General features: G+C 32.0%; 5 protein-coding genes across 5 annotated transcripts; 3 read left to right on the forward strand and 2 right to left on the reverse strand.

The window, feature by feature from the left end:
• The first annotated feature begins 1,090 nt into the window (after window positions 1-1,090).
• On the forward strand, window positions 1,091-6,163 carry LOC119603252 (ras-related protein Rab-8B). Its single transcript, XM_037955231.1, is given in 4 exon segments — window positions 1,091-1,461; window positions 5,816-5,876; window positions 5,957-6,114; window positions 6,117-6,163. Coding segments are annotated over 4 exon segments (390 nt in total). The 5' UTR covers window positions 1,091-1,337.
• Window positions 6,164-8,344: 2,181 nt separating this feature from the next.
• On the forward strand, window positions 8,345-9,709 carry LOC119603249 (endonuclease G, mitochondrial-like). Its single transcript, XM_037955227.1, has 2 exons — window positions 8,345-8,601; window positions 8,665-9,709. Exons 1-2 carry the CDS (start codon window positions 8,458-8,460, stop codon window positions 9,475-9,477), a joined length of 957 nt encoding a protein of 318 aa, XP_037811155.1. The 5' UTR covers window positions 8,345-8,457; the 3' UTR covers window positions 9,478-9,709.
• Window positions 9,700-13,684, reverse strand: LOC119603248 (T-complex protein 1 subunit epsilon-like). Its single transcript, XM_037955226.1, has 4 exons — window positions 13,382-13,684; window positions 11,155-12,136; window positions 10,932-11,086; window positions 9,700-10,407 (listed from the first exon to the last, which is right to left on the reverse strand). The coding sequence occupies exons 1-4, from the start codon at window positions 13,487-13,489 to the stop codon at window positions 10,021-10,023; spliced, it is 1,632 nt and encodes a 543-aa protein (XP_037811154.1). The 5' UTR covers window positions 13,490-13,684; the 3' UTR covers window positions 9,700-10,020.
• A 2,386-nt stretch (window positions 13,685-16,070) lies between these two features.
• Window positions 16,071-19,074, forward strand: LOC119603256. The gene is given in 3 exon segments (XM_037955235.1): window positions 16,071-16,524; window positions 16,795-17,221; window positions 17,224-19,074. Coding segments are annotated over 3 exon segments (927 nt in total). The 5' UTR covers window positions 16,071-16,464; the 3' UTR covers window positions 17,664-19,074.
• A 2,762-nt stretch (window positions 19,075-21,836) lies between these two features.
• On the reverse strand, window positions 21,837-27,845 carry LOC119603250 (spermatogenesis-associated protein 20). The gene is made up of 5 exons (XM_037955229.1): window positions 26,803-27,845; window positions 25,286-25,762; window positions 24,071-25,228; window positions 23,792-24,000; window positions 21,837-22,720 (listed from the first exon to the last, which is right to left on the reverse strand). Exons 1-5 carry the CDS (start codon window positions 27,087-27,089, stop codon window positions 22,257-22,259), a joined length of 2,595 nt encoding a protein of 864 aa, XP_037811157.1. The 5' UTR covers window positions 27,090-27,845; the 3' UTR covers window positions 21,837-22,256.
• Between the last annotated feature and the right edge of the window lie 102 nt (window positions 27,846-27,947).

A 27,947-nucleotide genomic window follows, 5' to 3' on the forward strand; every position in this document is an offset into this window, starting at 1 on the left:
TATATGTTATATAATAAACGTTATACTGAAAGTTTTTGTTACAAAAATTTTGTTATTCTAAAATATGTTTTTAGAAGAACTGTTATACATAAGTACTTAAGTTTTATCTAAAAATATATTAATTATATATTTTTTTTTTTTTCAAATAAAAACCTATTATACATAATGTTTTCTATGAACACAGTTTAATAAAAATATTCTATACTGTTATTCAAACAATCTGTTATATAATAAACTGTTATACTGAAAGATTTTGATATAAAAATTTGTTATTTTGAACGTTTTTGTTAAAAGAACTGTTATACTTAACATTTATCTGTATAAAATATCTAATTATATAAAAATAATTATATAATTATCAGTTCTATTTTGAGAAAATTTTAATAAATATTATTACGTTTCAATTGTCTCTTCGTTCCTTTATATTTCATTTATAAAATGTCAGAAAAAAACGTAGAACGTGGCTATTTTGTTCAAGGTATGGCAACTCCCTATAGAAAAATGCAATCGTTGAAGGAACAGCACTAATTTATCGATAATCTGTTCAAGGGACGTGTTACCAGACTTTTACACATTGTATCCCCGGTGTGGGGAAATTTATAATTATTATTAAAATTTAATTCAATGATTTAAAATAATTTAAAATAATTTGGAAAGTTTTAATAAGACAAATTTTGCTGTTTCTTAAACTTATCTGAAGTAAAGAAAAGCTTAAAATATTTCTTGCAGATTTGTACTAAATATTAAAGGCGTTTTAAGGTTATTTAGTTACATTAATGATTTTTCTATAGGTTTATTTAATTTAGCAAAGAAATTAAATAAAATTTATGGTAAAACAGTTTTATAACTTTTATTATTTAGGGTGATTTTTAGTTTCATATGCTTTTATTTCTTTTAAAAATGCTTATTATTAAGAGTTGTATTAAAAATTTTAAAAACAAATTTGTTTTTTTTTATAATTGTTTCACAAATTTCACGATTTAACCATGTTAACCATATGATTGGTAATTTTTCTGCTATTATTTGGCAATTTTAAATATGTCTGCCATGTGGCAGCTTTGTTTTGTAGACATTTTTTTATAGAGTAGATTTTGTCATCAACGATTTTAAGTATTTTATTTTATACGACAATCGTAGCAAAAGTAGAGAGAAGAAAGAAGGAAGAAAAAAACTTTAAATAAAATTTGATTTTTTAGCTACAAAAGAAGTATAAAATACAAAATTTTGATACAGAAAAATTAAAAAGAATATAACTAAAGAAATTTCTATATATTAAGAAATTTGGAAAAAAAAATAAAACAGTAATAAACGACGCGTTAAAGAAAAAAGAAACAACAATGGCCAAGACGTACGATTATTTATTTAAATTATTGCTAATTGGTGATTCTGGCGTAGGAAAAACTTGTATATTATTTCGTTTTTCGGAGGATGCCTTCAATACAACATTTATTTCGACAATAGGTAAGTTGGCTGGTGTGGAAGGAGGAAAAAATTAGTCGGAAAAACGTCTACAATTATTTAAAGAAAATATGATATTGATAAAAGTATTACTTTGTTGTTGTTGTAAAAAGAGAGGAGAAAGGAGGGGTCATTTGGTTGGTTGGTCGGTAGTCGTTTTCGTTTGATTTTGCTATTATTATGTGGTTGGTTGGTGGCTGTGTCAAAGTTAGGGAACCCAAAGTCAAAGTCTATTTAATAATAAAAAATTATAGTTTGAAGATAAAAACCTCTTTGTAGGAATAAATTTTAACAAATTTTTTATTGCCTGTCCTCATTGTGTTAAGGCTAAAAATACACATTTTTTTTTGTTTAGTTTGCAGACACCTTGCGTTTAGGAAAACATCTTCGTTTTATTTGGGTTAATATTTCCCTTGTTTCATTTTAGTTCCAAACAGAAGGTATTTTTAGTTGTGATTTAGAGCTGCTGAAGGCATTAAAGGTTTTGGGGTGTTGGTATGTTCATGCATATAGTTTTTTGTTGACGTTGTCTTGATAATTTTAATCACTACACAACTGCTGCTAACAGTCATCATCATCATTTTTTTCTTTCCTTTTGAGTCTTAGATTTTGTTGTTTGTTTAACTTTAATATTAATCCCCCTTTTTTATTATATTATAAAATTAAAATTAATAAAAGAAAAGTAATTCTTATAAATTTTTTGTTCATATTTTCTTTATTTATAATTTCCTCTTTATTTACTCTCTCGCTCCCTCTGTTTATAACTCTCTTCTAAAATAAATTTGAACACATTGCAAATGACTCACATTTTTTTTCATCTCCACAACCTCAAACCATCTTCTCTTTTTATTTCCCCTTCTATCCCTCAAATAGTTACAATTAAATTGTTCGAAATGTTTTTGAAAAAAAAAACTAATAGAAATTCCTTTATTTAAATGTAATAGTCAAAAAATTCTAAAGAAAACTGCGCGCTTTTTTTTTATTAGTTTTTATTAATTTGTTTTGTGTTTTTTTATTTTCTTTATAAGTTTGCATAAAAGACCATCATTGTCTCATATTTTTATTGTTTTTCTCTTATTTTCCTTTTTTTGTTGCTTTTTTTAATTGATCAAAAAGTTGTTGTTTGTTTTATGAATGCAAGTGTTTGTGTGTGTGTATAAAGATTGATGCATTTTTCTTTATTGTTGTTTAATTTGTTTTTATCTTTTTCTTCGTTTTTTTTTCTGTGACGTTTTCTTTGAAGGGATCCATACACTGTACAAAAAATGATGTATGTTTTTGTTTCTTTTTGGCAGCTTTTCATTTTACTTAGAGGAATTTTAAAGGAATTAATAGATCTCGTGAATTTGTAACAAATATTTCTAGTATGTAAGAAAAATGCTGACGATAGCGTGATTTTTAAGCAAAATATGTATATGATAAACAAAAACCTGGGAACAAACTATCGATATACTGTGGTCCAGATTTTCATTATATGGAAGAGGAGGAATAACCATATTTTGTCCGCAAGTGTTCATACGGATGGGCTCGCATTTCTCGAAATTTAAGTGCTCTAGCTGTTGCAGTTTCTGAGATATGCGACTTGTAATACTTATTTGTTTGAGGATGTGGCACCCGCCTACTACAGACTATAATATATACTATAGTTCAGACTACAGATTAGGCAGAGAAAAATAATTGACTAAACAATAGTTCTGATTATAATGTAGATTATAGTTTAGATTATAATATAGATTATAGTTCAGATTATAGACAACAGACTAGTCTAATGTCCAGACTGTGGACCATACTAGGCCCATAACACAGACCATGAACTGGACTAGAAGCTGAACAAGAACTGAACTAGAACGAACTAGAACTGAACTAGAACTGAAACTAGAACTGAACTAGAACTGAATCGAACGAACTAGAACTGAACTAGACTGAACTAGAACTGAACTAGAACTGAACTAGAACTGAACTAGAACTGAACTAGAACTGAACTAGAACTGAACTAGAACTGAACTAGAACTGAACTAGAACTGAACTAGAACTGAACTAGAACTGAACTAGAACTGAACTAAGAACTGAACTAGAACTGAACTAGAACTGAACTAGAACTGAACTAGAACTGAACTAGAACTGAACTAGAACAGAACTAGAACTGAACTAGAACTGAACTAGAACTGAACTAGAACTGAACTAGAACTGAACTAGAACTGAACTAGAACTGAACTAGAACTGAACTAGAAACTAGAACTGAACTAGAACTGAACAAGAACTGAACTAGAACTGAACTAGAACTGAACTAGAACTGAACTAGAACTGAACTAGAACTGAACTAGAACTGAACTAGCACTGAACTAGAACTAAACTAGAACAGAACTAGAACTGAACTAGAACTGAACTAGAACTGAACCAGAACTGAACTAGAACTGAACTAGAATGAACTAGAACTGAACTAGAATGAAACTAGAACTGAACTAGAACTGAAACTAGAACTGAACTAGAACTGAACTAGAACTGAACTAGAACTGAACTAGAACTGAACTAGAACTGAACTAGAAACTGAACTAGAACTGAACTAGAACTGAACTAGAACTGAACTAGAACAGAACTAAACTGAACTAGAACTGAACTAGAACTGAACTAGAAACTGAACTAGAAACTAGAACTGAACTAGAATGAACAAGAACTGAACTAGAACTGAACTAGAACTGATGAACTAGAACTGAACTAGAACTGAACTAGAACTGAACTAGAACTAAACTAGAACAGAACTAGAACTGAACTAGAACTGAACTAGAACTGAACCTAGAACTGAACTAGAACTGAACTAGAACTGAACTAGAAACTGAACTAGAACTGAACTAGAACTGAACTAGAACTGAACTAGAACTGAACTAGAACTGAACTAGAACTGAACTAGAACTGAACTAGAACTGAACTAGAACTGAACTAGAACTGAACTAGAACTGAACTAGAACTGAACTAGAACTGAACTAGAACTGAACTAGAACTGAACTAGAACTGAACTAGAACTGAACTAGAACTGAACTAGAACTGAACTAGAACTGAACTAGAACTCACTAGAACTGAACTAGAACTGAACTGAACTAGAACTGAACTAGAACTGAACTAGAACTGAACTAGAACTGAACTAGAACTGAACTAGAACTGAAATAGAACTGAACTAGAACTGAACTAACTGAACTAGAACTGAACTAGAACTGAACTAGAACTGAAAACTAGAACTAGAACTGAACTAGAAACTGAACTAGAAAACTGAACTAGAACTGAACTAGAACTGAACTTGAACAGAACTAGAACTGAACTAGAACTGAACTAGAACTGAACTAGAACTGAACTAGAACTGAACTAGAACTGAACTAGAACTGAACTAGAACTGAACTAGAACTGAACTAGAACTGAACTAGAACTGAACTAGAACTGAACTAGAACTGAACTAAACTGAACTAGAACTGAACTAGAACTGAACTAGAACAACTAGAACTGAACTAGAACTGAACTAGAACTGAACTAGAACTGAACAAGAACTGAACTAGAACTGAACTAGACTGAACTAGAACTGAACTAGAACTGAACTAGACTGAACTAGAACTAAACTAGAACAGAACTAGAACTGAACTAGAACTGAACTAGAACTGAACTAGAACTGAACTAGAACTGAACTAGAACTGAACTAGAACTGAACTAGAACTGAACTAGAACTGAACTAGAACTGAACTAGAACTGAACTAGAACTGAACTAGAACTGAACTAGAACTGAACTAGAACTGAACTAGAACTGAACTAGAACTGAACTATAACTGAACTAGAACTGAACTAGAACTGAACTAGAACTGAACTAGAACTGAATAGAACTGAACTAGAACTGAACTAGAACTGAACTAGAACTGAACTAGAACTGAACTAGAACTGAACTAGAACTGAACTAGAACTGAACTAGAACTGAACTAGAACTGAACTAGAACTGAACTAGAACTGAACTAGAACTGAACTAGAACTGAACTAGAACTGAACTAGAACTGAACTAGAACTGAACTAGAACTGAACTAGAACTGAACTAGAACTGAACTAGAATGAACTAGAACTGAACTAGAACTGAACTAGAACTGAACTAGAACTGAACTAGAACTGAACTAGAACTGAACTAGAACTTAACTAGAACTGAACTAGAACTAACTAGAACTGAACTAGAACTGAACTAGAACTGAACTAGAACTGAACTAGAACTGAACTAGAACTGAACTAGAACTGAACTAGAACTGAACTAGAACTGAACTAGAACTGAACTAGATTTCCCAATTTTCCCTTAAAATTACTAATTTATTTTATCCAATTTACCTCATTACAGGCATAGACTTTAAAATTAGAACAATCGAATTAGATGGCAAAAAAATTAAATTACAAATTTGGTGAGTTCTTCAAAGAAAATACAAAAAAAAACTCAACTAAACCATAAATTGTACAAAAAAATTTTTCTTCTTAAAAATAGGGATACTGCTGGCCAGGAGCGTTTTAGAACTATTACCACCGCATATTATAGAGGCGCCATGGGTATTATGTTAGTCTATGATATAACTCAAGAGAAATCATTCGAGAATATTAAAAATTGGATACGTAACATAGAGGAGAATGCATCGGCCGATGTTGAAAAATGTTATTGGGCAATAAATGTGAATTAAATGAAAAAGACAGGTGAGTTTTAAACTGTTGTAGATAATTTAAATTATTCCTTTTTGTATTTGTTTAACTGCTTTGTTACCAAGCCTTTTTAATATTCTATATACAAGTTATAAATATAAGTATTAACTTAATTTGTTCTTAATATCTATGTGTTAGTAAAAAGGTTAAAATGTTAAAGGATATGATGTTACATTATGATGTAATATTTTATTTTTACTTAATACCTGTGTGAGTTTTTTTTTCCTATTTTTTTTTTTTTTTTGTTTAAAGACACTTTATTTTGCAAATTAAATACAAGTACTTATATTTATATATTTAATTGCAAATATCAATGTAATTTGAATAAAGGAGTGGTTTTTTAAGTAACAATAAAACTAAAATATTAAATATGCAAAAATAAGTGGGTTTATGAACAAAATTATTTAAATATAAAATAAAAAAAAACTAGTTAAAATTTAATGATTTTATGCTATAGAATTTTAAGAAAGAAAAGAACAAGAATTGAACTAGAACTGAACTAGAACTGAACTAGAACTAACTAGAACTGAACTAGAACTGAACTAGAACTGAACTAGAACTGAACTAGAACTAGAACTGAACTAGAACTGAACTAGAACTGAACTAGAACTGAACTAGAACTGAACTAGAACTGAACTAAAGAACTGAACTAGAACTGAACTAGAACTGAACTAGAACTGAACTAGAACTGAACTAGAACTGAACTAGAACTGAACTAGAACTGAACTAGAACTGAACTAGAACTGAACTAGAACTGAACTAGAACTGAACTAGAACTGAACTAGAACTGAACGAACTAGAACTGAACTAGAACTGAACTAGAACTGAACTAGAACTGAACTAGAACTGAACTAAACTGAACTAGAACTGAACTAGAACTGAACTAGAACTGAACTAGAACTGAACTAGAACTGAACTAGAACTGAACTAGAACTGAACTAGAACTGAACTAGAACTGAACTAGAACTGAACTAGAACTGAACTAGAACTGAACTAGAACTGAACTAGAACTAACTGAACTAGAACTGAACTAGAACTGAACTAGAACTGAACTAGAACTGAACTAGAACTGAACTAGAACTGAACTAGAACTGAACTAGAACTGAACTAGAACTGAACTAGAACTGAACTAGAACTGAACTAGAACTGAACTAGAACTGAACTAGAACTGAACTAGAACTGAACTAGAACTGAACTAGAACTGAACTAGAACTGAACTAGAACTGAACTAGAACTGAACTAGAACTGAACTAGAACTGAACTAGAACTAACTAGAACTGAACTAGAACTGAACTAGAACTGAACTAGAACTGCACTAGAACTGAACTAGAACTGAACTAGAACTGAACTAGAACTGAACTAGAACTGAACTAGAACTTAACTAGAACTGAACTAGAACTTAACTAGAACTGAACTAGAACTGAACTAGAACTGAACTAGAACTGAACTAGAACTGAACTAGAACTGAACTAGAACTGAACTAGAACTGAACTAGAACTGAACTAGAACTGAACTAGAACTGAACTAGAACTGAACTAGAACTGAACTAGAACTGAACTAGAACTGAACTAGAACTGAACTAGAACTGAACTAGAACTGAACTAGAACTGAACTAGAACTGCACTAGAACTGAACTAGAACTGAACTAGAACTGAACTAGAACTGAACTAGAACTGAACTAGAACTGAACTAGAACTGAACTAGAACTGAACTAGAACTGAACTGAACTAGAACTAGAACTGAACTAAAACTGAACTAGAACTGAACTAGAATTAGAATGTGAGCTCTTGTTTAAAATCAATAATAAAACATTGTTCGATCGTAGTCAAATCGATCAATTTCAAATTGTTCCATTTTGAGTTTTCATTTCCTGCTATTTAACAGCATTGACTTTTTATTTCCTTTTTAATTTTGAAATTAGTAATTTTTAATCAATCACAAGGACTTCAAAAATTGTGAATTTTTGCTGAGTCCGGAAAATATTGCTGAGTTCGACACACAAACAAGTATACTCCTCACCTGGTAAATTTTGCTGTGATACCCCACCCTTAAGTTCGAAGCTTAGTTCATATAAAAAAAACGGATTTTTGCTCAGACTCGGAAAAATTTGCTGAAATTTCGGAGTTGCATTTTTGACAAACTCATAACAGCTGTTTAATAAGTCTATTGTGAATGATTTTCTAGAAATTCATTCACATTGATTATAAAAAAAAGTAAACAGCCTAAGTAATTTTTTGGGGGAATTTCATTTTGTTTCTTTTTTGAATTTGTTAAGTTAAATTGTCAATTAAAATGTATAGAAAGTTTATAACCACAGCTTTAACAGTCAGCGCTGCTGGTTTAGGTTCCTATTACTATGGTGGCTATACGGAAAGACAGAAAATCTTACAAAAACTTCCACTCTATGAACAGCAACAAATGGAACTCTTGCATAAGGTTAATTAGAGATTTTAAAGGAATTTGGTGAATTGTATTATTAAGAATTAATATATTTTACAGCATGCCCAAAAACCCGGCTTTCCCTTATTTGCCAGTGTTTCAGCTGCGGTACCAGCTCCAGCTGAGGACGTCAATTTAACTGCTACTCCCTCGCGTGTTTCACAAATCATGAAATATGGTTTCCCTAGTTTGGATTCAGTGCGTTCTTATTCGGATTATGTGTTAAGTTATGATCGCCGTAATCGTGTGCCCTCCTGGGTATTTGAACATCTCACCGCCGAGTCTATAGCCAAAAATGAGGCTGTTGACAGAGCCAAATGTGACTTTAAACCAGACGAAAGTATACATCCCTACTTCCAGTCACAAAATTCCGATTATCGTCGCTCTGGTTTTGATCGTGGCCATATGGCGGCGGCCGGCAATCATAAAAGACATCAAAAACATTGTGATGACACTTTCTATTTGACCAATATGGCTCCTCAGGTGGGTCAAGGTTTCAATCGTGACTCTTGGGAACGTTTGGAAAGTTATGTGCGTAAATTGACACAAACCTATAGCAATGTTTATGTCTGTACCGGTCCCTTGTATTTGCCCAAACAAGAAGATGATGGCAAAAAGTATGTTAAATATCAGGTCATAGGCAATAACAATGTAGCTGTGCCTACCCACTTCTATAAGGTGATAGTGGGTGAGACTGCGGATAATCGTTTAGAAATGGAGGCTTATGTTATGCCCAATCAGGTTATAAGTGATGAAACCCCCTTGCAAGTATTCCAAGTGCCACCAGAATCGATTGAACGAGCAGCCGGCTTACTGTTTTTCGATAAAATCAATAAGAAACAATTGACCAAGATTAATGGCAAAAAGGTTTAAGTTTTCTAAAAGTTCCTAATACCTCTCCTGTTGCAAAGAATAACGGCAACAACAATTTGTTTTAATTTTTAAAATTTATTTTATTTCTAACCTCTAAAGTGCAATCTAGTAAAATTTTTTTAAATAAACAACAAAAGTTATAAATTGTTTTGATAGTTTTTTTTATTATTATTTTTATGAATTAAGCATTTTAATTAATTTTTAATGTATAAATATACGAAATCATGTTTTTAAAACAAATTTTATTTGATGTTGTTTTTCAATTTTTTATTTTAAACTCTAAGGACGGGTTCTCTTGCGAAAAACCAACCCTCGAGAGAACAAACAAATAATACAGTTTTTCTTTTAATATTGTTAAATGATGGTGTAATAAACAAAAAAAAGAGGAAAAAAATAAGTAGAAAGTAAAGTATGAATGAAAGGAGGAAACTTGAACAAATTAGTGCAACCTAAAGCTGGTTAATGTATTTTTTTTTTTTTTGTATAGATGAAATTAAAATTAATAAAAGTTGTAATGTACTTCAAACAAAACGGTGGAAATCCTTAATAATCACCACCTTGATTCTTGGAACGTACATCATCAATTTTCAAAATCATCTTAACCAATTGAGTGGCCAACAAGATCTGTTGTTTCTTGGAATTGAGAGATTCAACAACATTGTGGTTCTTCATGTTAGAATCTCCGGTCAACATACAGTCAACACCTAGGCTGGGACAGTTTTCAGCTACTTGACGAGCCTTCAATTCAGACAAAGTTTCAATGGGATGTAAACCACTGTTTTCGGCCAAAGCCAAGGGGATGTTTTCCAAGGCAACGGAGAAGGAACGGAAGGCATATTGTTCCAAAGTGGAGAGTTGATCGGCTTCCTTGGCAACGGCCAAAGAGCAGCTGATTTCAGCAGCACCACCACCATAAACGATGCGGGAATCCTAAAAGGAAAAAAAAGAAAAAATATTGAATATTTTAGTGAAAAAAATTTTAAAATTTTTTGGTAAAATTTTTTTGTGAAAATTTGAAGTGAAATTTTGTTAGTAAAAATATTTAATGAAATTTTCTTGATTTTTTTGGTGAAATATTTTTAGTGAAAAAAATTGGTGAATTTCAGTGAAAAAATTTAGTGAATTATTTTTATTTGTTAAATTGTTTTGTGAAAAAATTTGGTGAATTTTTTAGTGAAAATATATGGTGAAATTTTTTAGTGAAAAAATATGGTGAAAATGTTTCACAAAAAAATCACTGAAATTTTCACCAAAATTTTTCACCAAAAAATTTCACAAAAATTTTTCACCAAAAAATTTCACAAAAATTTTTCACCAAAAATTTCACAAAAAATTTTCACCAAAAAAGTTCCACTAGAACTTTTCACTAAAATTTTCGCAAAAAAACTAAAATGTTTCACATAAAAATAGTGAAATTTTCCTTAAATTATTTTTTTTAATTTTTAACTTCTTACCTTAACCAAAGAACGAACAACACACAAAGCATCATGAATGGAACGTTTAGCCTCAGCAGCAATCATTTGATTGCCACCGCGCAAGAAAATGGTAACAGCCTTAGAGTTTTTGCATTCCTCGATGACCAGCATCTTGTCCTTAGAGGTGCCAAAGGCTAGAAAAGCAAACAAAAAATCAATTAAAATAAGAATTTTCTTTTAAAACAACAAAATCTCAACTTACAAACTTCTCTAACCAGACCAGCAGTACCCAATTTCTCAGGAGTCAATTCTTCGAAACGTGGTACAATTCTGCCACCGGTAGCAATGGCAATCAATTCAATTTCAGGACCACCTACCCAACGGACAGCAGGCAATTCGTGTTGCAACAACAAGTGATTGGCTTCATCATCAAAGCCCCACTGGCAGATGGCTAAAGTAGCACCAGCATCTTTAACCTTCTTGACCATATCAATGAATTTCTCTTGTTCATATTCACGCAATGCCTTGTAATCCTCAGCGGAGGTAACATCCAACTTATGCTTGGTCTTAGGCTTTGGTGGTTCAAAAGGACAGGTGAGTATAGCCAATTTGACATCACGCAATGTCTTGGGCATTTGAGCATGACTCATGGTCTTGTCGACAACAACACCCTTAACCAACATAGAATCTTCCATACGACCGCCTACTTTGGTTTCGATCTTGATCAATTCAAAATTGACATCTTTCTTTTCGATATCGGCTACATTTAAGACAGCATCTACAGCCATCTCGGCCATTTGACGATGACACTTATTGACAATCTTTGAACCCAAAGTGGTCATAGCAATTTGAATCAAAGGTTCCTTATTGTTAGGATCAATTGGGAAGGGTTCAGCAATAGCTTCCAATTGCTTAACGGCACACTGAGCAGCCAATTCAAAACCATCAGCAATACGTATGGGATGGATGCCACGATCGATGAGACCCTCGGCTTGTTCGAGCAAGGCTCCAGCCAAGACTACAACACCAGTGGTACCATCACCAATTTCATCATCTTGTGATTGTGACAGCTGGACCATTAATTTGCCAATTTCATGATCAACATCCATGAGTTTCATAATAGTAGCACCATCATTGGTAACGGTAACATCACCATCAGGACTAACCATAATCTTATCCAAACCCTTGGGACCCAAAGAGGTCTTAATGGTGGAGGCAATTTGGCGAGCAGCCAAAATGTGACTCTGAGAAAAGAAAGAGAAAATAAATTTGAAAAGTTGTTAAATAATTAATTAAAAAATTCCAATTAGAAGTTGAACTAATGCGGGTTATGTTAAGCTAGAAGCTATTTCAAAACGTTTCAATCTAAACTTATTTTTTTTTTTAGAAACATTCGGTTCCGAAGCTACTCAAAACATAACGGTTTCTTGGTCGTTTATGTATCACATTCTAAAACCTATTGATTAGTCTATGGACTAGCCTATTGATTAGTCTATGGACTAGCCTATAGACCAGTCTATGGACTAGCCTAATGAGCAGCCTATTAACTAGCCTATATACGAGTCTATGGACTAGCCTATAGACCAGACTATTGACTAGCCTATTAACCTATTGATCAGTCTATTGACTAGACTATACTACAATCTATTGACTGGCCAGTCAAATAGACCAATATTTTGACTATCCTATGGACTAGTCTTTTGACTAGCTGATAAACTAATCTATTGACCAGTCGATTGATTAATCTGTTACCTGATTTACTAACTAATGAAGCCGATTTTGAACAATTTTATAACTTCATTTGCAATTCCTGCTGCCAATTATTGGCTACTGAATGACAGCTATTTAAGCCAATAAGTTTTTGTTCCAACACAGTACTCCAGACAACAGTGGAATTGTTATTACAACAACAAAAACTTAACATATATTGCTTTGTAAAACTTTAGTACTGCCCACTCCCTTAAATCGCATTTAAAACACCATCTGTTCGTCTGTTTGTCTTTACGGCATGTTTCTTTCTCATATGATTTGTAATAAGAAATGCATGAACACATACTCGCACAATTTGGGACTGACTCATACAAAAAGCGTCTTTAACCTCAAATTATTTTTTCGCTTTTGTTTAAAGAGCAAATAAGAAAAAAACAGAATTTGGTCTTCCACCGTGACGTCATGGTAACAAAACTTAATTAGTCCAAACCATAAGGATATTTTTCATACATTTTTTGCAACAAATACATCATTTTAATAATAAATAATATATTTAACACAATTTTAACACCAATAATTCACATTTCTTTAACACCCGGTCTTTACATTAGAACATCTGGAATTTTCCTTTATAAATCTAACACCGGCTTTTTAACATTTTATAAAAATTACCACCAATTTTTACAAGTCCATATTAAAACTTCACTTTTTTCTCAATTATTTATATTAATTGAAATTTTTAATTTATTTTTTTAGCTTTCTTGCAAATTCTTTTGTACCTTTATGGCATCTGTGCCTGTGATACGTTTTTGTTGATCTTGATCCCGTAAAATGATGAAAGGTCTGCCATATTCATCAAAGGCAAAGGTTCCCGGAAAACCGCTCATAATTTTTTATTTAATTATTTCTTTAACACACACGGATTCCTTCGGATTTATTTAATCAATCTACAAATCTGGAAAACAAATTTTCTTGCTACTATTTGCAGACCGTACGAAAATCTATGTAAAAGAGATTTAACGAAAACACCCGGCCGATGAATTGTCAAAAGCCAAAGCAAAGAGGAAACAACAATAATATGACAGCTAGAAAGAAAAAGAATTCTCGTGACATGCGAAAATAAAAAAGAGAGTGAAAACATATGTTTTCGTAATGGCAAGGCTGTAAAACAAATTTCAAACATATGGCAACATTGAAAACCGTTAGATATTCTCCACCACGAGAAAATTGACGTAAATTTTTCTATAATTATAAAATTTGACTGAATTTTTTTGTAAATAGAAAAATATATAGAATTTCTATAAAAATGTATTGAAATTATTATAAAAGATATCGTATCGAAATTTTTAATTAAAAGAAATTTTAACGAAATTTTTCTTTGGAAATTTTGTATATTATTATCTACAAACAAATAATGATCAAAAAATATTTTTGAAAATGTGTTGAAAATTTATAGAGATTTTTCTAAAAATTATTTTTATAAAACAAGAAAATTTCTCAAAAATTTCTGTAAACATTTATTGAACATTTTCTATAAAAAATAAAATTAATAAAAATTATTTTATAAATGACATTTTATATAAAAATTTAAATTTATAAAATATTTTCTATTAAAGAAGGAAAATTTATGGAAAATTTTTTATTTAAAAAATAATTGTCGAAAATTTATATTAAAATTTCTCGAAAATTTTCTATAAAAAAGAAAATTTATTTAAAATTTTCTATAAAAAAGAAAATTTATCTAAAATTTACTATAAAAAAATAAAACTTATCGAAAATTTTCACCAAAAAAGGAAAAAGAAAATAAAAGTTATCTTAAATTTTCTATATGGAAACAAATCTGATCAACAATTTTCTCAAAAAAATAAAAATTATTCAAAAATTTTCTATAAAAAGGAAAACTAATCGAAATTTTTTTATAAAAAGAAAATTTATCGAAAACTCATAGAAAATTTTCTATTTTAAATTTATTGAAATTGTTTTGTGAAAAAAATATCGAAAACTTTGAACATAAGAAAGTAAATTTATAAAATTTTTATTAAAAAAAGAAGAGAAATTTTTATCAAAAATTTGTTGAAATTTTTCTATAAAAAAAATTATAGAAAATTTTTTAATAAAAAATTTAAATTAATAGATTTTTTTAAATAATATACATCAGCAATTTTTTAAAAAATTGAAAAGTTATCGAAAATTTCATATAAAAAAGAAATTTATCGAATAAAACAAAATTTTTTATAAAACAAGAAAATTTTCCATAAAAATGGAAATTTATCGAAATTTTTTTGTAGGAAAAACTAATTTATCAAAAATTTTCGATAGAAAAGAAAATGTATGAAAAAAATTTGTAATGAAAATTCAATAAAGTTTCTAAAATTTTCTACAAAAATGTTTCGAAAATGTTTTATAATAAAGGAAATTTATCGAAAATTGTCTATAAAGGATGAAAATCATTCCAAAAAATGTCTATAAAAAACAAAATTTATCAAAAATAAAATGTATCGAAAATGTTCAAAAATAAAGAAAATTATTCGAAAATTTACTATAAAGAATGAAAATTTATCCAAAATTGTTTATAGTTTTCTATAAAAAAGAAATTTTATTAAAATCTTCGAACGTATTTACGTTGTACATTTAACATCTCTAAAACGGGCAAAACGTAGTTTGTTAGGAACAAACGTTAAGAGGGCTTTTGTGACCTAAACTTTAAAAGCAGGTGTCTTCTTCTTCGATATCGTATTCTGCTGACGACAAACATCCCTTTTTTAATTTTTTTACGTACATTGTGTTGTAACGATTTGTTTTTTTCAAATTTGAACATTAAAATATTTATGTTATACACTAAACCCAAGAAATGTGTCATTACATTTCCTTGACAATTAATTTTATTGAAAATATTTGTAATAAAAATTTCACAATTATAAATCTGGTTTTTGTTATTAAATTTGCCATTTTTAATTTATTTGTTCATAGAAAAGTGGTGATTCATTTAATTTTGTTTATTCTAGAACATTTTGTTAAACGAAAAGGTATGGCAACTCTATGAAATTTGCAAATGTTTAGTTTAAAAAAATGAATGGCAATATTGACAATGCCAAAAGAATAAAATGAAAATATATGTTATTTTACCATGATATTTAAATTTATTTATACAAGTTGCTTTATTATTATTTCTCTTGACAATATTGCAAAATAATAAGATGCAGTTTTACCTCCTACAGCAGATATTTTCTGAGAAACACTTCAAGGAAAATACCGTTGTAAAACAAACTGTTGAAAACTACGTCGGCTTAAAGCCAACGCCGTTATTAATTTTCTTTGACGCAGGTCTTTGACACTTGGCAAAAACAAAAACAAAAACACTATAAAAAACACTTCACAATAATAATGTACTTAAGCAAAGAGGAATTGTAAAAATATATATATGTAAGTCCATATATATTTTTCTTCTATATGTTTTTTCTACGATTTTTCTTTCATATTTTGTTCGTGGTGTATTGAGAAGAATAATTTTCCTACACAGATTTCCGTACGGCATTTTTCACTAGCCAGCTGAAAAACAAGGCAATAAAAACAACACCAGCAGCAGCAGTAGCAAAAATAATAAAAAGAAATACGAGTCAAAATAATAGTGTGTGTTTGTTTATTATTTTTCTATTCTATAAAATAATAATAAGAAAAAAACACCAGCAGAGAGACCAACACGAAAAACAACACTATCTCAACAACATCATCATCATCGGCCAGCCAGCCAGTCAGTCGGACAGTCAAAGCCGTGTTGTAGTAATAGTTTTTCTGGACTGTTTCTTGAACTAGTGAGGGCAAGTCAGAGTGTGTGTTTCATTTTTTGGCCCATGTTATAAAAATGTCTGAATATCACCGTTTGACGGATCAAAAATATTCGGAAGCTGAATATCTCTTCCAGGTGAGTGTGTGCATTGTTGCAAATAAAATTTAATAAATTTTACTTTTAGTTGGCAAAATTAGCTAAAAATTTGTGTATAACTTTTTATTCATTCTCTTTTTTTTAATTCTTCTTTCTCTTTTGTGTTTCCTATGCTATTGTATGTGTGTGTATTGTGTGTTTACTTTAATGTGGAATTGGGAAAAAAACAACAAAACACAACAAAAATACTTACGATGTAAATAATAAAAATAAAAAATAAATAAATAAATAAATAAAAAACAAAAAAAGACAATCGAAATGGCCAAATCAGATGAAGAATTTAATGTGGAATTGTGTCCAACGCCACCAACGCACACAGAATTAGAATTGGCCTTAATGGACAATAATGATTTGGAGTCCATATACTCGTGGAAATTAGTCAAACGCAGACGACCCCGTCGCCGTTACACGGTGTCACATGGTGGTGGTGGAGGCGGTAGTAGCGGCGTTGTGGGTTTAAATGGTCATAATGCCAACGTGTGTCCACTTGGAGGTGGAGGAGGAGGCCTTAACAGTGGACTACCACCGGCACCACCTTCCACGCCCACTTCTCTAACCCCCACTAATACAAGCCTGTTGTCCTCATCTCTACCGAATTCCGGCATTGAAGGCCTCGTTACCGAAGAGGAACAACAGCGGCTCGACAGTCTACTCTACATTCTCGATTATGCACCCAAGTACAAAAGAAATTGAAGGAACAGCAACGTACTGATGCTGAATTAGCAGAACTTTTTAATGTTGTCTCCATAACCGCCTCAAACGGTACATCATCATCGTCGTCGTCGTCCTCTTCAAAAACTAAATTCCAGCCAGAGCGTGGTGTCTCCTCCACCTCACGTTCTATACGCAAACACGATGTGAAATTAATGAAAATCGTTAAGGTTCATCGCAATCTGAATAAAACATTTCGGGAACGTGATGAAGAGGATTCTGTCTCGGCACCCGAATACGATACCGAAGAGGAAGATACCCGCTTTCATCGTTTGGGCCGCATAAAGCCCTCTCAACGGTTGTCGCTAACCAAACGGGAACGACGTTTTGCCCGCTTTGAACATGCTGAACGTATGGAGGCCATGGTTGATATATTCGATGAAGCCATGAGTTTTAATGAAACCTAAAAGGTTTTATCTTACATTCATATTAATATCTTGCAATATTTTCTATTGCTTGTGGTCTTGAGGTCATGGAGGGAGTGTAGCGTGGGCTGTTTAAAGGTAAATTTTAGAGAATTTTACTTTGTTAAGAAAGTAAAAGAGTAGAGTTTATTAATTTTTTTTGTAGGTTTAAAAGCATAAATTGAAAATTTGAAATTTATAGAAAATATTGAAGAATTTCTAAAATATCTTGGTTCCAGTTGTGTTTAGAATTACAGTAAATCGTTCTTGTTTCCAAAATATTAAAACTTTCTGTGTTTTTCTGCTTTAAACTAAAGATTTCTGTTTAGAACTGTGCATCAAATTGAAATCTTTAACAAAATTTGTTTAAAATTCTAAAGATTGAATTTAAAAACTTTTAAAAATAAAGAATCTATAAAGATCTCACAATTTACTCAAAATTGAAAATTTCGAAAACTTAGAAGTTTACTTATCAAACGCTTTAAGCCTTTTAGTAACACAATTTTTATAGAAAAAAACCTTTTAAATACACCCCTCGCGAAAAACTCTCTTTAACCTTAAAGAAAATTTTGTAAGATTTTAATAATTATATTATTAAAATATAAAACTATTAAAAGCATAAAAAAATAATGCCCTAAGCGTTAAACTTTTTTAAAAAAATGGGTCTCAATGTGATGAAGAATGAATTTCTGTGTAATTTTAAATTATAATTTTTTTTATTTCAGTTTATTATTATTATAATATTTAGTAATTTCATAATGAATTAAGTTTTATTTTCCTTTTTTTATAATTTTCTATTACAAATGTGTATTAAAAAGAAAAAACTACTAAACATTCACCAGCCAACAAAAAAAAAAAGAAAGAAGAAAATTGTTTATGAAAAGAAAATCCTTAAACTAAACCTAAATAAATTATTTTACTTAAAACATCAGTAAATAAATAATTTAATGTGAAAAAGTACCTTTTTACCATGGATGCCTCCTATTATAAATTCCTTTATCTTCCTGCTTAACCTTACACTGAAAACACCTTAATTTTCTTTATGTTTTTTTTTAAGAGTTGTTGCATCTTAGTACTTGTTTTACTTAAGTTGTTCTCTTATTACTCTAAATTTTTTTCTTTGTTTATTGGTTTTATTTGTGTTTTTTTTTCGAAGTTTCGAAAACGTTTTCTTATGAATTTAATAAAACACACAAAATATCTTAAAAATAAAAAAAACTCTTATATAGTATTCCATTATATTAACGATATTATGTTCATTTTTTTTTAGTTTATAAACAAATTGAAAGAACGTCGTACGTTCAGAAAAAAATTCTTTTTTAAAAAAAAGTTCCAACTCTTTGAATGTATTGTATAATGTAATAAAAAATTAAATAAAAATATTAAAAAAATAAAAAAAAAAAATCATTATCTCAAAAAAATAATAAACTTTTTTGTTTTTATTAACTAATGACAAAGTTTGTAGGGAGGGGAGGACATCTGACAATATTTTTGGGATATATCTTGAATCTATATATTCTTTTTTAAAAACTTTATAAAAGAGCTTTGGCCGAGATGAAATCCGAATATCTTGGGAGGAATGTTTATGTGTAACTAACTAACTACTAACTAACTAACTAACTAACTAACTAACTAACTAACTAACTACTAACTAACTAACTAACTAACTACTAACTAACTACAACTAACTAACTAACTAACTAACTAACTAACTAACTAACTAACTAACGAACGAACGAACGAACGAACGAACGAACGAACGAACGAACGAACGAAAGAACGAACGAACGAACGAACGAACGAACGAAACGAAGAACGAAGAACGAACGAACGAACGAACGAAACGAACGAACGAACGAACGAACGAACGAACGAACAAAACGAACGAACGAACGAACGAACGAACGAACGAACGAACGAACGAACGAACGAACGAACGAACGAACGAACGAACGAACGAACGAGACGAACGAACGAACGAACGAACGAACGAACGAACGAACGAACGAACGAAACGAACGAACGAACGAACGAACGAACGAACGAACGAACGAACGAACGAAACGAACGAACGAACAACGAACGAACGAACGAACGAACGAACGAACGAACGAACGAACGAACGAACGAACGAACGAACGAACGAACGAACGAACGAACGAACGAACGAACGAACGAACGAACGAACGAACGAACGAACGAACGAACGAAGAACGAACGAACGAACGAACGAAAACGAACGAACGAACGAACGAACGAACGAACGAACGAACGAACGAACGAACGAACGAACGAACGAACGAACGAAGAACGAACGAACGAACGAACGAACGAACGAACGAACGAAGAACGAACGAAAAAAAAAACGAACGAACGAACGAAGAACGAACGAACGAAAACGAACGAACGAACGAACGAACGAACGAACGAACGAACTAACGAACGAACGAACGAAACGAACGAACGAACGAACGAACGAACGAACGAACGAACGAAAAACGAACGAACGAACGAACGAACGAACGAACGAAACGAACGAAAAACGAACGAACACGAAAACGAACGAACACGAACGAACGAACGAACGAACGAACGAACGACGAAACGAACGAACGAACGAAAGAACGAACGAACGAACGAACGAACGAACGACAACGAACGAACGAAACGAACGAACGAACGAACGAACGAACGAACGAACGAACGAACGAAGAACGAACGAACGAAGAACGAACGAACGAACGAACGAACGAACGAAACGAACGAACGAACGAACGAACGAACGAAACGAACGAACGAACGAACGAACGAACGAACGAACGAACGAACGAACGAACGAACGAACGAACGAACGAACGAACGAACGAACGAACGAACGAACGAACGAACGAACGAACGAACGAACGAACGAACGAACGAACGAACGAAAGAACGAACGAACGAACGAAACGAAACGAACGAACGAACGAAACGAACGAAACGAACTAACGAACGAACAACGAACGAAACGAACGAACGAACGAACGAACGAACGAACGAACGAACGAACGAACGAAAACGAACGAACGAACGAAAACGAACGAACGAACGAAACGAAAAGAACGAAACGAACGAACGAAGAACGAACGAACGAACGAACGAACGAACGAACGAACGAACGAACGAACGAACGAAAACGAACGAAACGAACGAACGAACGAACGAACGAACGAACGAACGAACGAACGAACGACGAACGAAGAACGAACGAAACGAACGAACGAACGAACAACGAACGAACAACGAACGAACGAACGAACGAACGAACGAACGAACGAACGAACGAACGAACGAACGAACGAACGAACGAACGAACGAACGAACGAAAAACGAACGAACGAACGAACGAACGAACGAACGAACGAACGAACGAACGACTAACGAACTAAGAACTAACGAACTAAGAACGAACGAACTAACTAACTAAAGAACGAACTAAGAACTAACGAACGAAACGAACGAACAAGAACGAACGAACGAACTAACGAACGAAAACAACGAAACGAACGAACGAACTAACTAACGAACGAAACGAACTAACGAACTAACTAACTAACTAACGAACGAATAACGAACTAACGAACTAACTAACTAACTAATAACTAACAACTAACGAACTAGCTAACTAACGAACGAATATCTATCTATCTATCTATCTATCTATCTATCTATCTATCTATCTATATCTATCTATCTATCTATCTATCTATCTATCTATCTATCTATCTATCTATCTATCTATCTATCTATCTATCTATCTAAATATCTTAATTCAGTGCATGAATAATTCGCGAATTAACTCAAAAAGGATTGATTCATTTACAGCTCTGCTAAAATCTCTCTTTTTAAATACCATTAAAATTAACATTTTATAAAAACTAAATATTATCGAAAACTTTATATACAAAAGAAAATTTATTGAAAATTTGTATATTTTTAATTTTGATTTTAAAATTTATTTTGTACCAAAAAAAGATTTTTAACGAAAAAAAAACAAAAACTCAATGTTAAATTTTTCATCAAAATTGTTTTAAAATAGATTATTATGATAAACTGTTATCGCAAGTAATTAACAATTGATTTTATTGTTGGTCCCATAAAACACCTTAAAAAATTATAACACTCATCGATTTGTTTATTTATTGGTTTTATTTAATGTAATATTTATATATAATATTTTTTTTACAATTTCTACAAGTTTTTTATAGATATAATAACACAATTTTAGATAAAATATCTAGAAGAAAAAGTTTTTTCATAAAAAACTTTTTATAGTATATTTTTTTCAATCATTTCAATTAACAAAATGGTAACAAACAACTTTAAGGTCAAATTATTAATAATACAATTTCTGTTAACGTTAATTACACCATAAAAAATATATATGTATATAGAGAACTAGCACTATAACCAAAACTATTTCGAGACTAGCTAAAAACTAAGCATTACTTTTTCCAAAGAAAAGGCACAAAAACATACAACAGTACACAATAATAATAATAATCTACAAGCTTATAATGTAGTTATTAATCTCATTATTCTTTTCTTAAAGCTTATTTAAACTCTGCCTTTAAAGAAATTTTCAGTTAAATTTTCCTCCAATTTAACGGGATCGGTGACGGGCATACGACAGACTTTATCATGACATATATAGACGGTAGTTTGACCATTAATCATTTTAAATTTCTGTTGTACACGTTGATTGTAGGCATGTTCGGGATCTTGAGGATTAACATGAACAATAATCATGCCAGGTATGTAGTATTTACGACATATCTCTACAAATTTTTTAGTAGTTTCAGAATCTGGTCCTACAACAGCCACCAAATCTAGACCATTTTCATGCAGCATTAAAGCCGACAACATTTCGGGTAGAGCATAACCGAAAGGCTGTTGATCCGAAAAGAATTCAAATAGTTTGGAAGCACGTTGAGCATAACTATCATCATCGAAATAGTGTGAAAGTAAAATGAGATTACGTGCTGCCACACTGTTGCCACAAGGTTCAGCGCCATCGTGATCTGGAAAAATATAGAAAACTCAATTAGAACTAGAACTGAATTAGAAATAAACTAGAACTGGACTACAACTGATCTAAAACTGAACTAGAACTGGACTACAACTGATCTAAAACTGAACTAGAACTGAGCTAAACCTGAACTAGAACTGAACTAGAACTGAACTAGAATTGAACTTGAACTGAACTAGAACTGAACTAGAACTAAACTAGAACTAAACTAGAACTGAACTAGAACTGAACTAGAACTGAACTAGAACTGAACTAGAACTAGAACTGAACTAGAACTGAACTTGAACTGAACTAGAACTGAACTAGAACTGAACTAGAACTGAACTAGAACTTAACTAGTACTGAACTAGAACTGAACTAGAACTGAACTAGAACTGAACTAGAACTGAACTAGAACTGAACTAGAACTGAACTAGAACTGAACTAGAACTGAACTAGAACTGAACTAGAACTGAACTAGAACTGAACTAGAACTAAACTAGAACTGAACTAGAAATAAACTGGAAATGAACTAAAAGTGAACTAGAACTGAACTACAACTGAACTAGAACTGAACTAGAACTGAACTAGAACTGAACTAGAACTGAACTAGAACTGAACTAGAACTGAACTAGAACTGAACTAGAACTGAACTAGAACTGAACTAGAACTGAACTAGAACTGAACTAGAACTGAACTAGAACTGAACTAGAACTGAACTAGAACTGAAATAGAACTGAACTAGAACTGAACTAGAACTGAACTAGAACTGAACTAGAACTGAACTAGAACTGAACTAGAGCTGAACTAGAACTGAACTAGAACTTAACTAGAACTGAACTAGAACTGAACTGAACTAGAACTGAACTAGAACTGAACTAGAACTGAACTAGAACTGAACTAGAACTGAACTAGAACTGAACTAGAACTGAACTAGAACTGAACTAGAACAGAACTAGAACAGAACTAGAACTGAACTAGAACTGAACTAGAACTGAACTAGAACTAAACTAGAACTGAACTAGAACTGAACTAGAACTGAACTAGAACTGAACAGGAACTGAAGTAAGATTTTACAACTTACCATCCTTTAAACGCACCACCACATTTGGCGAATTAGCCTTTGAATAGAAATAAGCACCATGTTCGGAATCCCAGAATAAGTTATCCTGAACTTCTTGCAATTCCTTGGCCCATTGCAAAGCAAAAGGATCCAAAGAGGCCTTATAATAATCCAACAAACCTTTAATCAAAAAGGCATAATCATCCAGAAAACCATCAATTTGCTCGGCCCTAAATAAAACCAGAAACATGTTATTTCTCTTCAAATCAAAAACTAAAAGCAAATAAACATTCAACTCACTCTAAGTTTTCCTGTAAAGTGGTATCATTTGTGGCCACTCCATAGCAAGATCTTTTCAATAGTTTCTTTTCTTTATCATACAAATTTTCATGCATAAATTTAACCAATTTAGCAGAGGTTGCCATATATTCTGGACGTTTTGCACCACCACAGTTGGCCAACTTGCAGAGCCCTGTTAAAACTAAACCATTCCAAGAGCAAATGATTTTAGTATCCAAATGAGGTCTGGGGCGCTGTTTCCTAATATCATTTAATATATCATTAGTTAGTTGTAAAATTTCCTTTAGTTGTTGTTCTTCCAAAGAGAATTCCTTGCATGTTTCTTCAATCGATCCTCTAACAATTAAAATATTCTTGGCATTCAAATGACCATGAGGATCACTTGATGGATCAACATTACCCAAAGGCTTAACATCATAATGATGACTATATATTTCGAAAATTTTTTCAGTGGACATATTAACTTTGCTATATTTGTCCTTATTATCTTCTATAGCTTTTTGTATTTCCTTATAAGTCCAGGCATAAAAGGCGCCTTCAACTTTCTTGGAATCCTCAGCCTTGGGCAAAGAATCGGCATCTTCTCCAGCATAAAAACCACCAGCAGGATGTTGTAGATCAGTGGTTATATAACGATAAATACCATCAGCATATTCTCGGAAAGTTTCATCTCTGGTTAATTTATAGGCATTAGCATAAGCAGCCAGCAATTGACCCTGATCATATAGCATTTTCTCAAAGTGAGGAACATGCCATTTGCGATCCACCGAATAGCGGGCAAAACCACCAAATACATGATCATGTATGCCACCACGGCCAATGTGATGTAAAGTCTCCACGGCCATATTTAAAATATCCACTTTTTTAGTAACAATATAAGCATGGAAGAGAAAGTTAAGTCTAGCTACTTCGGGGAATTTGGGATGATTGCCAAAGCCGCCAAACTCAACATCAAAACGTTGGGAAAATATTTTCAAAGCTTCCTGTAATTTGGCATCAGCACTGCCCGGTTCAAATACTGTTTCAGTAGATTTTTCACTAAGAGATTTTTGTATGGCGCTAATAACCTCTAGACCGGTGGATTTCAATTGCTCTTCATTGGCTATCCATTTAGAGGCTATGGCCCTTAGAACGGTTTTAAAGGAGGGCATGCCCCAGCTAAAATAACATAAATAAGATTAAATTCTTTTAAAGAAATGTTTGTTTAAAACTCACCGATCATGTGGTGGAAAATATGTACCCGCCGTTATGGGCGCCAAATCTGGAGTCAACCATACACTCATGGGCCAACCACCACTGCCATTCATCATTAATACAAACTGCATATAGATGCGATCTATATCGGGCCTTTCTTCACGATCTACCTTAATGTTCACGAAATGTTTATTCATTAAAGCAGCCACCTCTTCATTCTCAAACGATTCATGTTCCATGACATGACACCAATGACATGTGGAATAGCCCACCGATAGGAAAATCAATTTATTTTCATTTCTAGCCTTTTCAATGGCCTCATCTCCCCAGGGATACCAATCGACCGGATTGTGAGCATGTTGTAGCAAATAAGGTGATCTTTCCTGAGCCAAACGATTGGTAAATTTAGGTTTATCCACTTGAGAACTACCACTACCGGTAGCACCTGCAGCGCTGCCCGTAGACATGGTACGAAAACGTGAAAGACGTGGTAGTAACCTATTGAAAAACCAGTAAAGAAAAATAAAACGAAAAGAAAGTGTTTAAAAGACCAGCTAGCAAAACAATGTGACTTTTGTTGAAAAAGAGAATAAAAGATTTTAGTAATATGCATAAATTTGTTTAAATTAAGATAAATATAACTATTAAAAGAGTTAGGCATACACGACCTTATGATACCCTAATCCAAAAATGAATGAATTTATACTTTCGACTAAAGACTACAGACTGATACATTCAAGATCAGTTTATAATCTTGACATGTTGTACATGTTTATAGTCTATAGTCTAGGCTATTCATCAGTCTATAGACTAGGCTATATATCAGTCTATAGTTAAGGCTACTCACCAGTCTATAGACTAGGTTATATAAGTTTTCACTATAGATTATTATATAATTCAACTATAGATCAGTGCATTTTCTTGACTATAGATCAGTCTGTGGTCTTGACTATAGATCAGTCTATAGGCTTGACTATAGATCAGTCTATAGGCTTGACTATAGATCAGTCTATAGGCTTGACTATAGATCAGTCTATAGGCTTGACTATAGATCAGTCTATAGGCTTGACTATAGATCAGTCTATAGGCTTGACTATAGATCAGTCTATAGTATTGACTATAGATCAGTCTATAGTCTTGACTATAGATCAATTTATAACCTTGACTATAGATCATTTTATAGTCTTTACTACACATCTTTGTTCTTGCTATAGATGGGTCTATTTTTTTGACTATAGTTTACACATATTAGATTTTAGATTCGTCTACAGTCTTGACTATAGATTAGTCTATAGTATTTTTTGTAAAGTAGTTTTGACATTACTTGCACAGAACTAGGTATGAACGGACATCGTTCGTGCTACTTAGAAATCGATACTGAAAAGATTTATCTACTTTAATGAAAATTTCGAACTATTAATATTGTCTATTACAAAAGCAATACTATTACCACTTTAGTAGTGTAGGGTATACAAAAACAAGATGCAGATGTTCATTTTAGTTTTAGTTAGTTAGTTGTTGTAGTTATTGGTACTTACGTAAATTGGGTTTGTGACTTGCTGCGTCTTAGCGTTACAACGTTTGATGCGATAGCAGCTGCCGCCGCTGATGGTGAAGTTTTTTTTGTAGAAACACTAGCTGATGTACTAAGAAGACAACGTGCTGTTGAGCTCGTTGTACCTTGTTGTTGAGCGGTTATTAATAAAAGATTACTATTACTGTTGCTGTTTAAGTTCTGAGCACTAGTTGTATTGACTCCCTTAGTGGCCGTATTCTGTGTAGTTTGACGTACTAGATTAGTAGATCGACAAATATTTTTAAACATATCAAAGCTTATGGGGGGAGACCTCTTTGGGAGAAGAGCACTCGGGTTTTTCTCTCACTTGTTTCTGGGAAGGGGGGACAACACCACCAAGTTTGGGGTAATAAAAGCTTTAATGGAACAAACGTTTATTACGTTTTAATTTCAGCCATTTATTCCCTGCAGCAGCGAGTGTACCCTACCACCTGTATGTACATGTATGTTGTATGTCCACTACCCTTAGTTAATTACACAAATATTGTCTAAGGTTTGTTGTTCTTGTAATATTTATTATTATTTTTGTTGTGGTTTACTTGTTGTTTTTGCTATTCTTGTTTGCTTTTCTATTACATCAACATATAATCACGCACACTATTTTTTTCAATTGTCTTGTTATTTTTTTTTTCTTTTTTATTCTTTCGTTAACTAGAATCCAATTTGATTTTTTTTTTTTTTTTTGTTTTTATCTTATTGAGAAATTTGTTCTTCAATTACTTGGCAATTTTTTATAGCAATAGCTAGCAAATTAATTTTGTTTTTTTGCTTATTATTTTTTCATTTTTTTTTAATTACACGATTTATTCGATAACACTAGTAATTTGTGTGTTTCTTTTACTTTATTTTTATTTCTTTCTCGTTCAAATACCACACTCATTGACAATAAAAATGTTATTGCTGTTTATTTCTCGCTGGCCTTTTTTATTTTTCTGATTTTTCTTTTAATATTTTGTTCGTGACAGAGAGATCAGTGCCGACCAAAATAATCGACGTCGTCGCCATATACTAAAAACTAAAGCGGTAATTTGTAATCATTATTAGTAAGCCGGTAAAGTTTTCATTAGTTTATTTTAAGTTATCGACAAATTGTCTTTTTTATTGAAA

Source organism: Lucilia sericata, unplaced genomic scaffold (genome assembly GCF_015586225.1).
Source record: "Lucilia sericata isolate MDLA Ls3-8-SP2 unplaced genomic scaffold, ASM1558622v1 Contig000285F_arrow, whole genome shotgun sequence".
NCBI classification, from domain to species: Eukaryota; Metazoa; Arthropoda; class Insecta; order Diptera; family Calliphoridae; genus Lucilia; species Lucilia sericata.